The 12,616-nt window shown below is 45.5% G+C and overlaps 1 protein-coding gene across 8 annotated transcripts in view; it reads right to left on the bottom strand.

Moving 5' to 3' along the window:
- The window catches only part of MPP4 (MAGUK p55 scaffold protein 4), a 397,034-nt gene that overhangs the window by 225,512 nt on the left and 158,906 nt on the right, over nucleotides 1-12,616 (bottom strand). For all 8 annotated transcript variants that reach the window (XM_085648977.1, XM_085648979.1, XM_085648978.1 and 5 more), the window contains one exon: nucleotides 2,206-2,283. In XM_085648977.1, coding sequence (XP_085505103.1) covers nucleotides 2,206-2,283 — 78 coding nt within the window. The remainder of the gene's footprint in view (nucleotides 1-2,205; nucleotides 2,284-12,616) is intronic.

Raw genomic sequence — 12,616 nt, 5'->3', positions numbered from 1 at the left:
ATGCTTCATAAGATATTCAAATTGCTACCCCAAAGCTCAAGACGCACCATCATAGAGGCCCTCATCTCAAGCCAACTGGACTACGGCAATGCTCTCTATTCAGGGATCGCAACACATCTGCCCAGGCTCTTTTGACCAGCAATCTAGACTACGGGAATGCACTTTATGTTGGCATGGTCGACTATCTTTTTTCAAGTCTACAGGTTGTTCAGAACGCTGCAGCCAAACTGGTTTGCAACAAGACCAAGTATAGTTTGGCCTCAGCCTGTTTGAAGGAACTCCATTTGCTGCCTATGAGACAGAAAGCCAAGTTTAAGCGTCTATGCTATGCGCACAGTGCATTGCATAACCTTGGCCCCAGAAAACTACAGGACAAACTGGAATTTTATATCCCCTCTCGTGAGGCAACCTCGCGCTAGCCAAAAGGCTACAAGTCAAAAGAGTCCGAGTGGGGGAGGGGGTTCGCTCCTTTACCTATCTGGCAGCTACCCACTGGAACCTCCTGTTACAGCTTTGTCTCACTGAGGATCATGTGAGTTTTAGAAAGAAGCTAAAGACGTGGTTTTTCTTAGGTCTCAAGTAATGTTACCCACGGTTTGGTTCAGATCCGATGCATTTAGTTTCTATTACATTTCACTCTAAACAGGTTTTCGCCTATCCCGACGCCATGATGTCCCTTGGGATGAATGCTGCTCTTTACAAAATACAAATCTCCTCTGACTGCAAACAATACAGAACAGTGCAGCCAGACTCGTCCTGGATCTCCCTAGATGAACCCACATCACCCCCTACCTCAGGGAACTCCACTGGGTCACTGTGTAGACAAGATGGTAGTTCAAGCTCCTGACCCACGTATACAAAGCGCTACACAACTGCGGACTCGCCTACTTGAACCATCACCTGAACTTCCATCGGCCCTCCAGACACCACCACTCTGCTTCTCTTTGTTTAACCCTCACCCCCCGCATCCGACATAGCAGATGCAGAGATGGCTCCTTCTCCTACCTAGCAGCAAAGATATGGAACGAGCTAACCTTTCCTCTATGGACCTCCCATCTTTTCCAGAGTTCCGAAAGACCCTGAAGGCCTGGCTATTTGGCTAATGAACTGGACCCTGCCAGCGCCTGGATACCCTCACAGGTGACAAGAAGTGTTCTACAAATCTACTGATTGATTGATTGCATGCTATGCGACTACCAATCCCTCCCAGGCCTGCCACTCGGCAACCTGACAGTTGAGTGAGGTTGCAGAGGTGAAACTGTCCCTCAGCAACTTCCGCACCCAAGAAGCCACCTGTCAGCGACCTTCACAAGGGGGAGAGGAGAATCTTATAATAACTATATACTATTCATAGGAAAAATGCTAACAGGCTCTAACTAAATCCAGACAAATAGGATGAGCTCAAGAATTTACCATCAAGTCATTCTCCCATTCTGAATCCGCGAGCAGGAGGCCCTGTAGCAGTCACTCCAGAGCCTGCCTGTGCACACTTCTAAGCACAAGGAAAGCTGCGTCTGAGTCAAGTACCACCAAGGTACTCCAGCCTAACAACCCATGCTGCCCACCTCTGCACCGTGTCCAAGGCTAGAAAAAGATAGTTCTATTTTTAATTCACTGTAAGCTCTCACAATCCTCCTATCACCACAGGCAAGGGCAGGGCAATGCCATCCTGCATAAGCACAACCCAGCAAGAAAATGAAAATAGCTCCACAAGGCAATTAGAGCTTCCCTGCTGCTACAGAAGAAGCAACTGCTGCCAAGCACCCACAGCAACCAATAAGGCGACTTGGGGGGAGGGGTGGGATATGGCCTTTTCTTGTTTTACCTCTTGGATATTCAGGTGTCTTGGAGAAGGCCGACAGGGAAGGCGAGGCCCAATTGGCTGGAATGGAGGGTATCTCCAAGCAGGCCAATTCACCTTAACACCCAATAGTGATTTGTGGGCTGGTCCTGTTCCGTGTTGACCTTTGAAAGACTCTTACAGTCCCAATCAGCCACACCTCAGACTTGCCAGACTGTCCCACAGCCTAAGTGGCCATTCAGAGGCATCAAACTGTCTAGGCTACTGCATGTTGAAGCTGGCACTCATGTGCAAGTTAGTGTCTACCACCATCAAACCACTTCCAGACTGTGTCGACTGCAGCCACAGAAGCATGTCAATCCTGTTTACTGTAGGGTGAAGTCTGTAACATGCCTTTCTCTTACCTCGTGCGACAGAGCACGTGCTTTGGGCACAACAGGGGCAGGCTTCCTCTTGGCATGCTGGTGGAGGCATTCATGGACCTAGAGATCAACAGAAACTTAAGTCAGTGCACTTACATTCTTGTAGAGACATGTTTTGATCATTGGATTGCCAGAAATCAACTAGCGACAAAAGCAAGATAAACTCTTAAGGTTTCTGTACTCACAGTGCTGGGTTGATGTACCGTGTGTAAAGTATGGTATGATACGAAAAAGTGCCCCTCCTTTTCACTCTTCGCGATTATCCCTGCTACGCCCCACCCCTTTGTTATCTGAATAAAAAAGAGTTCTAACTGGATGAAAAAATAAAGTCATGTGAATGAGCAGTTTATATTATTCTGATACCTCTCGTGCATTGTGAAAATGGAGGGGTTGCTCTTGTCTCCGAGTGACAATCAGGAACTAAGAATCCAGTGAAGGCTCTTTTTTACACTATGCTTGAATATTTCAAACATATCTGTTTTCCTAAGGAAACGCCTAAACTTTATTCAAAGTTTAAATCTCTGCACACAGAGAAGGTATCTTGGTCGCAACCTTCATTGCATGCAAGCTGCTTTTCAAAGGGCACAATCCCATGAGAGCAGACCTGGCCTGTTATCCTTCTGAGGTCAATAACAGGAGCACCACTGAGTTGGTTAGGTCTGGCACCTCTTATATACGTGTCAAGAAACCATCCAGTTTGTGGAAACTGGTAAATGGACATTGAACATTATCGATTACTGTTATTGACATTAATGTATTTACCAAAATTATAATTAGTGGTATTAACATAAGTATATATAATTGTTACTTTGAGGCCCTTCTACTCGCGTCTTTGATCGCTTTTGCATCATTGGCTGCATGTCTTGCTGTGACGTTTTTGCTGGTGCTCCTTCAAACATTGTATTCTGCACCAAAAGTGCACATGAATTGGTACGTCATTAATGTACACTTTACGCTTGGTAATTAAGAAGCTTCGTTCACAAATCTCTTGCCTCACATGCTGCAAATCGCGTACTTTCCGCTGCAAGAAAACCGTGTAGACCACAACAATAAGAAATAACTTGAATCTGCCAAACTCCTCTGATAACAACGTATTTAAATTAAGATTTTCATGTGTAGCATTTCTGTGCATAGTCGCGATTTTGTATTGGTTGTGCGTCAGACAGATAGGCATAGAAGTTGATAGAAAGGAGTCTGTGCAGCCCCTGCTCGCAGAGACATTCTATCCTCTGGCCCCTCCTAAACTGAGGCTCCTGTGCGAACACCTAGCTGCGCAGGAGCCGGAATTACATGTGGAGTGATCAAGTTTGCGCTCCTTGGACCCTCCCCTTTTGCATCTCGGTGGGTCAAACGTGTTGAAATTTAATAAGGAAGAAAGACGAAGAATTCGCGGGGCGTGGGGCATGTGGATTTTGGTGCAGAAATGGCCAGAATCCACTTGCTTTGCCCCATTCTTACAAACTAGTAATTGGTGCAATTTGTGGCACCTGTTGAATTCTGAATCCCAAGATATCAGATTTCGCCGGGCTGAGAACCAATGGGACCAGTCCTGGGCCCAGCATACTGCGCATGTTTACACACTGTGCAAGTAGTTCCTGTAAGCATAGTGTGCTTCACAATTGCACATGCGTGGAATAATGATGACACTGTGCCTCAATTTGTGTATTACAGGCAAATCTAGTTGGGAACCACTAAGCTGGTATGCATAGCATAAAGGAATACTTTTATAAGGTATTGTAATGTCTTTTAAATTTAATGAGAACATTGACTGCAGTGCTAATGTATAAAGAAGAGGGGGGAAAGTGCTGGGGCCTAAACTATTTTTAGGAGGCTGGTGCCACACACTGACTCCACCTGCTCTCCTTGCTGCCAATGCACCTCAGTTGAGAAACAAACCCCAGTTATGCCATAATAACACCAGGAGTTCTTTGCCAGAGGGCCACATGCTGGGCCTGCAGTCACTGCTTGCTGCCAGGGCGCCACAATACAGTTATTCTATAATACATCCGAACACTTCTCTGCCACTGTACCCCAGGCTTGAGCTGCACGCTTCACCACATCCACCACCACATCTTGCTTCGCCCAATCACCTCCACCTTGACGTGCTTTCAAGGGGGCACACCCATAATGCACTGCAACAAAGGTGCTTCTGAGGTCAAGCATAGGTCACCGCTGAAGCAAAGGTGACCTTAGCAGATCACAAAACAAACATTGAATAATGCATGTTCCTGAATATGGGGAACACCCTATGATGAAGCATGCCACAGTAAGTGGGCGAGGGCTGTTTTCCTAATTCGAGGGATGAACATATCTCTTATTCATGAACATTGTGTGGGAGGAAGAAATAATGGGTTTTTCCCTCTCTCCCGTGTTCTGTATTGTGGATCCTAATCCGCCTCCACGGAGGGTCCTCAGAATGAATTAAGCTTGTGATAGATCAATAGACTGTTAGGCTATAGTATTTATTTATTTGGAGGTTTTATGCTGTGACATAATGTTACACGTTAATCACTTTCCTCCTTGTACATTTGAAGGAGCAGGATCGTCCTTTATTCTTTATTTTCTAATTTCCCCCTTAAGACTTTGACTTTGCTGCAGAGTTTTTAGGGCTGGGGGAGGGGGGAGAGCCTGTAGCGGTTATGAAGTAGGTCCATCGGGATCCCTGAGACCCCGTCCCCGCCATCTCTCGCTCAAGGTTCTCAGAGCTCTTCCTGTCCGTGGTTTCTGCTACGCTCTGTGGTCATGGCTCAAGATGGACACCCACTCTCGATGTAGCACAGCCCGCGCAGGCTGGATTGAGGTAGGGTCAGAAAATGATAGCATGCCTGACTGGGCTGTGGGAGCTGCATCTGCTCCAGCTTTGGGATGGGTATTGGTGGCCCTGGCAATGGTACTGGAGTACTTCACTCTGGGGGCAAGACTAAACAGCAGCCTTGGTACCCAAGGGGGGGGGGGATGGAGGTTGTAAGTACCAGGAGGAGAGGTGTGTGAGGAATCTGGAGGGAAAGGAAAAGCGAAGACGAAGTGACTGGGGTAGAAAGCGGTCAGAGTGTGTGTATGTGTGAGAATTTGAGAACTGCATGAGTCTGAACGAGACGAGTGTGTGAGAACGTGTATATGTCTGAGTGACCCATCCAAGTATAAATGTCGATCTACTCTTTAACCATGTGTGTGTATGGGGAGGGTGATTCACAGTGTGGTGTACTGTTGTAACCATGACATTTTGTCATCTGACTTTTCTTCTTTTTCTGACCTATCCACTACGCTGCCCACGTCTTAGCATGCAATATGAGTCCTTTGTGCCCATCGATCGGCACATAATAGAAATATACAGCTGAGCTCTACTCAAAAGTTGCTCGACTCGCATCAGATTAAACCACTGTAAGGTGGTGACCATTTCTCCCTTCACATACCCATTCAAACTCTATGAATTAATGTTACCCGATTCACATTTGACAATTTCTGAGCACTCTTAAAGAAGTATCAAGGTCGGGTCAGCCCATATAATCTGATCAATGTGTCCTTTATACATAAATAACCTGATTCTGCCACCCTCACACAACTCTAGCAGAACTTCATTACCTGCTACTTGAAAATGACTCAGCAGACCCACCATATTCTAGCGACACTCAGAATTATGCATGGCTGAAGCCAATGCGAGCCTCCTGACTCAAGCAATTACATTAGCCTCTATAGTGTGGTAGAAACCTAAATATTTAAAGTGATACGTGGGTGTGAGAAAATACTACTCTTTCCTGCGGGACCCGCTAGTCGTGTCAGAGTTACCCTAGCAGTCTATATTTCTAGCTTTTTCAGCCTTCTTGCCATAAAACTTTTAAAAGTTACTTAGCATGTTACTTAATAATGTTTCACACCGATTTACAAAACAACAACACTACTTGGATATAATATTTGCAGCAAGAGATGCATGTACTGTCTGAGCTAGTATTTTTACCTAATGCACTTTCCAAAAGTAATCCCTGAGTGCTCATTATTATCCTCTTAAAGTCAAGACCTTAAAATAACAAGCATTTGCAATGCAATAGGTCTCGCATTTACGCGAGTTTGAGCTATTGGCATTGTAAATGACCATGCCTTTTATTTAAGTTTTTGTTTTTAAAACATACATAAAAGGCATGGTCATTTACAATGCCAATAGCTGAAACTCTCGTAAATGCAAGACTTATTGCATTGCAAATGCTTGTTTAATTTATGTAACCGATGTAGCTTCCAGAGCGCATTTTTTTTCACTCTAGGAAAACTGCCCGCGAGTGGGCTAGTGATCAAAACCTCTGCACAGGCTAGGGGCAAAAATAAACAATTTGTAATAGCAAAAAACATCAATAAAATACCCATAGAAGCTTAAAATAATAACCATGGCCGATGTGAAAAAAACAGCATGTTCTACTAGTTCAACCCTATAGCACACAACCAGATTCTAGGCAAATAATAAGTGCTGATTAGTGCGCTGGTAATAAACAATTAAAAAAATTGTAGTTATTAGCTGCTGCTTAACTGTTCATTTTCATGAAGCGGGAAGACTGATCACATAGCCCCATGGATTCAGTCTCCCAATGCAACGACTCTTGCATGGGTAATGAAAGCGCAAGAGCAGTATGTGTTTACCCCTCAAGTGGTATTACGTATGCAAAATAAAGCCTCTCCTGTGCTGTAGTTAAATAAAGCAAAGACATTTTATTTCTTGGGGCAGGAAAACGATGCGGCAGAAGAGAAGTGCATATAAACTGCTGAAAAGCTGCTGTTAACCTGCTTTCTCGCAGGGTTCCTCAGCTCCAGAAGCATTGCGGGGGCAGCTGCAGCCAGCAGCTCAGGGTGTGTGCTGTATGACTTGAGTAGTGAAAGGACTAGGAAGAGGCTCTGGAGGCGCGGGAGAGATTAACACTCCCTATGTCCTCCCTGTAACCAGTGCCAAGCGGAAACAAGATTGAGTAAAACATGTGAAATACAAATGGAATTAAATTGCTGACATGGATTACCTTAAGGTTTTTAACAATTATTCAATAATCGATCAGTAATTTGCCTTGTACTATTAAGGACATGAATCTAGGGCCCGACAGGCACCGTTGTAATGTCCAGTTTTACTTATTACTGGATCTTAGACCGGGAGCGACCAGAACCACTTAAAGTCTTGAGAACTGTAATAAATTATACATATTCCTTAAATATGTTCAGCTTATAAAACTATTATCAAATTACAAAAAATAGGAAAGGTGTTGTGTGCTTAAAATCTCTCTTAATCCAACGTTTAACAAAAATAAGTGATAACACTTTGCCTTGCAGCCCGAACCTTCCCATGTTGCCACGGACCCAAAAACAAATACTCCTCTAAGTGCTGGACACTACTGACTATATGCATATTGGGGCAGTCCTTATCGCAGAATAGGTTCTCTTTAAATGCTGTTCGGTGGAGGGACACTTCACAAAATGCAGGTTATCATCAGAAAACACAGGGACAACAGAAAGAGAATGCCGGAGGCACCTTAAAGGTTGGAGAAGGGTGGATGGGAAAGACAGACGAGCGACAACACAACCTTAGGGAAAGGGGCTTCCACAGAATGCCATGGGGCTTTTCACATTAAAGATACTGGATGACGCCTTGTTTTGAAGTCCACCATATTCAATACTACAGCTCAGAGCTGTGATCAGATGGGTTGCAGGTGCAAATTAGAGCCCCATGTCTGATTGGAAGGGAGGGGGAGGGAGAGCAGAGAGAGTGGGGTGGCAGAGCAGGGTAGGGAGACAGGAGATTGAAACCAAAAACAGAAAGGAGAGAAGATGGGAGAGGAGAGAGCGAGGAAGAGAGGGCGGGGGGCTAGGAGGGAGGAGAGAGCAGCAACTGGGAGGTTACATATGTACGTATATATATATATGTAAACGCAGCATCACCATATGCATCAACACTGCACTGGCAACGTGCTCAAACTTTTTACAGTGATGGTGTTAAACTTTTTTCACAAGCAAGCAAAGTAAACAAACGCACTTTCTTCAAACACGTTCCCCATCTCTGCACAAAGTCTCCTCATAGCTCCGTCCCTGCGGATGATGGCGTGCGTGCATCAGCTTCAGGGCTGTGAGACATGTCAGCAGAAGTTTGACCTGGGAATGTGCGCTAAGATACCACAATCAAGCAAAGTAAACAAATGGACTTTCTTCAAACACCTTCCCCATCTCGACACAAAGTCTCCTTATAGCTCCATTCCTGGGGATGATGGCCTGCGTGCATCAGCTTCAGGGCTGTGAGACATGTCAGGAGAAGTTTGTCCTGGGAATATGCACTAAGATTACCGGATGGCAGGCCTGGGCGAGCCCCGCATTAGTGGGGGAGGAGCGGGTGAGAGAGGGGGAGGAAAGCCGGCTATGCGAGAGGGCTGTGAGACATGTCAGCAGAAGTTTGTCCTGGGAATGTGCGCTAAGATTACCGGATGGCAGGCCTGGGCGAGCCCCGCATTAGTGGGGGAGGAGCGGGTGAGAAAGGGGAGGAAAGCCGACCATGCGCGGAAAGGAATGCTAAAAACCAGGATAGCAGCTGTGCGTGTGCACAACATCGCGAACGCAAGCTGGAGGCCTGAAAAAAGCCGCTAGGTAAGCACTTCCAAAACCCGCTTACTTAAACTCTCACTAGAGCAGCGCTATAAGCGCTGGCTCAGGCGAGACCTAAACAAGGAAGTACTTTGCAATTCAGTGAGTGTGCAATAGCCTCTGTCTCCAAATATGGTGTTGATACTTGTTTACAAGAACTGTCTAACTGTTCTTAAGTCACATAGGCTTTGGAGATCTCGGCTAAAACTGATGACAAGAGAGAGGAGCCTAGAACCTAGATCTCAGAGACCACCGTATATCACAGAATAAATCAAAGTCATTTATTACTAAGTGCTTAGGGTCTGTTTGATGTGATTGGTAGTTGCTATATTACATTTAATATGTTGTAATTAAATGATTCTATTTGAATTCATTTGGATTTTTGAGCTTTATGTTTGGTGACTTCTTCATTTTCAAATAAATAATATACATATTCATTTTATACATCAGGCCTATTTGCTATTTTAGTTCAATGTTTTTTTTGATGGATGTATAAAAATATTTTTTTAATATTTGGTTAAAAATATTCTAGTTATGCTGGTTTGAATTTAGTTTTAGTTTTATTGAATATTGTGTAGATAGTTTTTTTTAAAGTATAGGGTTTGGACTATTGATTTTGAGTCGGGTACTCCCTTGTTAATAAAGAGCTTCCATTTACATTGTAGCATGTTGTACATTTTATTTGCTAATTTTAGGCTTCATTTGGGTTACTAATTGATACATTTTAGTTGCTGGAGCTTTGTTCTTTATTTAGAGCTTCTATGAATTTGTAGAGAGTTGGTTGGATTCTGCCTACTGTAGATTGGAAGGCACTGAGACAGCCTCCTACTGCATTGTTGGTTTTGGCTTCTTGAACCATGGAGCTCCATAGATCTTCCTCCATGTCATTTGGAATTTGGGTTGGTGCCTGTGTCCAGAGTGATGCACTCTGCCAACCTAAGTATCTTCAAAGTAGTCCATTAGGGGACTTAGGGCCTGATTAGGATGGCGGTCGGACTTACTTCCGACTGTCATTCCTTGGCAAATGGGACCGCCCGAGTAGTTGTCGGACATCCGCAACCGGTATTATGATGCGACCGCCTTTCGCAGTGTGTATCTTTAGTACTGCGGCATGTGCTGCAGGATGCAGCACACGCCGCAGTACAAAAGATACACTCTGTACATATCCATGCACTATGTGGCAGGCACCATGTGGTGCCTGCCACATTGTGCAGGATATGTAGGGAGGCACCATAGGTGCCCCCCAGGGCCCATGTCGGAGGACCACATGGGATGGGAGCCTGCTAAGGGCCCCCAATGTCCCTTTCCGACTGCCTTTTCATGGTGGTAAACCTCCATGACACGGCCAGTAGAAACTGACGTTGTAATACCTACGGCGGTGCCTGAGCAGGCACCGCTACCATTGTAGGCATTACACTCCATCCGATGGGCTCCTTGCGCCTGTCGGATCGATGGCAGTCGGTCTCTCCGACTGACAATCTGCACACCATCATAATGCAGTGGGCGATAATGCAGGGTCCAATGGCGGTGGGACTGCCACAGATGGGCTGACGGTGGCGGTCCCACCGCCATCGTAATGAGGCCCTTAGTTTATAAGTAAACTGTAGTGATTAGCTACCTTTGTTACATGGATATAGACTAGTGCAATCATTTTTCTAATTCCAAAGGCAAATTGTCTGTTTATTGTATATTATGCACTTAGGGCCTGATTAGGAGTCTGGCGGTCCACAGACCGCCAGACTCACACTGGCACGGCGGTGGCAGTCCAGCCACCTGCACACCAACAGTCCGCCCGCCCCATTACAAGTTGGGCTGGAGGACTGCTATTGCACCGCCCCAACCGTCAGGGATCAGAGATCCCTGGCAGAGGTGTGGCGGTCTGAGGCCGCAATATGGTTGGCGGGGCCGCCACTGTCCTGCCAAGCATAATACGAGTTTTTTCTCAGCCGCGGTTTTCATTGCGGTTCCTATTCCATAAAAAACGTAGTGGAGAGAAAACAAAGGGGGACCTGCAGGGCCCCCTGTTGCCTCTGGGCCATGGGGTGCATGGAGGGGAGGCACATGTTGTCCCCCCCTGTGTGCATGCACCCCAGTACCTGCACGGCATGGACTGCAGGTACTGCCATTGACGTTCCCATTGCAGTGCCGCAGGCACCGCTGTGGGAATGCCAAAGAACCATCCGCCAGTGATTAAAAAGTAATAATCTGGCGGGTGGTGCACATACGGGTTTGGCAGTCCTGCGCCTGCACGCCAAACTCGTAATCAGGCCCTTAGCGCAGATTGTTGGAGGACTGCCCAAATGCTTTTGGTAAATAGTAGTACGAGCCTTTTTTGGCTATGTGTGGGTATAGTTTAAGGATCGTTTGGATCATGTCTTGTTGAAAATGAATTATGTGGGGCGTAGTTGTTTGATTTAATTTTAATGTAGTTTAGTAGTTTGTGGTAAGTGCTACTTAGTTCATTAGGTAGCAAGTAGTATATGAATGGTATATTGGTGTTTGATATTCACCATGTATGATATATATCTAAGTGAATGGTTTGGGGCACATTTTGACTGTCCCATCCATCATCCATGTTTGACATTGGCTTAATTTTAATGAGTTATCTGCTATAGCAAATATAATGTTTTTAATTGTTAAGGTTAGCATGTAGGAGGAAGGGTTCCTGATTATATGTGGTGGTTAAGTGAACAGAAATATGGACTTGGGGTATCACTGGTGGCTTTTTTATTTTGTGCTACTAAGCGTTTTAAGGTGGGTGTAGCTGGTAGCTGGCCTGTGATGTGTTAATTATAGGTTAGATGTGTGCTCTTGGGAACAAGTGCATCAATTTAGTAGTACATGCCTTACTTTGATTTTGGTGACATTTGGGGTTGGTTGTGCTCTCCTAATAATGCCATGTTTTGTAGTTGTCCTCCCGTAGCAAGCAATAAAGCATTATTTAGGGCATTTCCTAAGTTAGAGAGTAATTGTTTCCCTTTCTGTGATGTGATGTTTCTTGCTCTTTCTTTCATTATTCATGCAAATAGTGCAATAATACAAATTATTAAGGGACTGATTTCGATGTCAGGCGAAATTCCTTCCGCCCAACACCAACTCGGTCCTGGGACTGACTGCCTCATTAGGATGCGACAAAAACACTGTTTGTTCACATACCTACATTTCACTATGGGGGCATGTATTACGGCCGTAAAACGGCCGTAATTTATGCTCCCATAGTGAAATGGGAGGTGTGGTTCATCCCTGCACCCCGTGGCAGGCACCATGGGTGCAGGGATCAACAGGGGGGGCACCATAGGTGCCCCCTTGACCTTCAACGGGAGGCAGAGCACCATAGGGGGCCCTGCTGCGGGCCCCCAAACACGCTTTCCGACATTGTTTCCAGGTCGGACAGGCCGGCATGGAAACCATGTTGGAAACGGTACATTGTAATCTCAAGGACGGAAAGGTCCGCCCTTGAGATTACTGGCCAATTCTGACTGGCCGTCGGGCTCTCTGAGCCTGTCGAAAGCTAGATGGAATGACCAGCCAGTTTACTTTCTGACAGCCTATTTCCTAATTTGGCGGTCGGAAAGTAAACCGAGGAGGCCATTATGATGCGGCTCGGAAGGCTCCGACCGTCTGTCTGAGACTTCCGAGACGCATCATAATCGGCCCCTAAAAGTTACAAAATTTATATTACATTTATTATTGACATGCAAAGTAATGGAACTCATTTTCTGTTTTATACTTATATATGTGTTCTTGCTGGAAACTGCAGTCTTTATTTTCTGGTTTGCCTTTGGAGGTGTTG

Source organism: Triturus cristatus, chromosome 3_2, assembly GCF_964204655.1.
Source record: "Triturus cristatus chromosome 3_2, aTriCri1.1, whole genome shotgun sequence".
NCBI lineage: Eukaryota > Metazoa > Chordata > Amphibia > Caudata > Salamandridae > Triturus > Triturus cristatus.
This window is presented reverse-complemented; position numbering and strand designations above follow the sequence as displayed.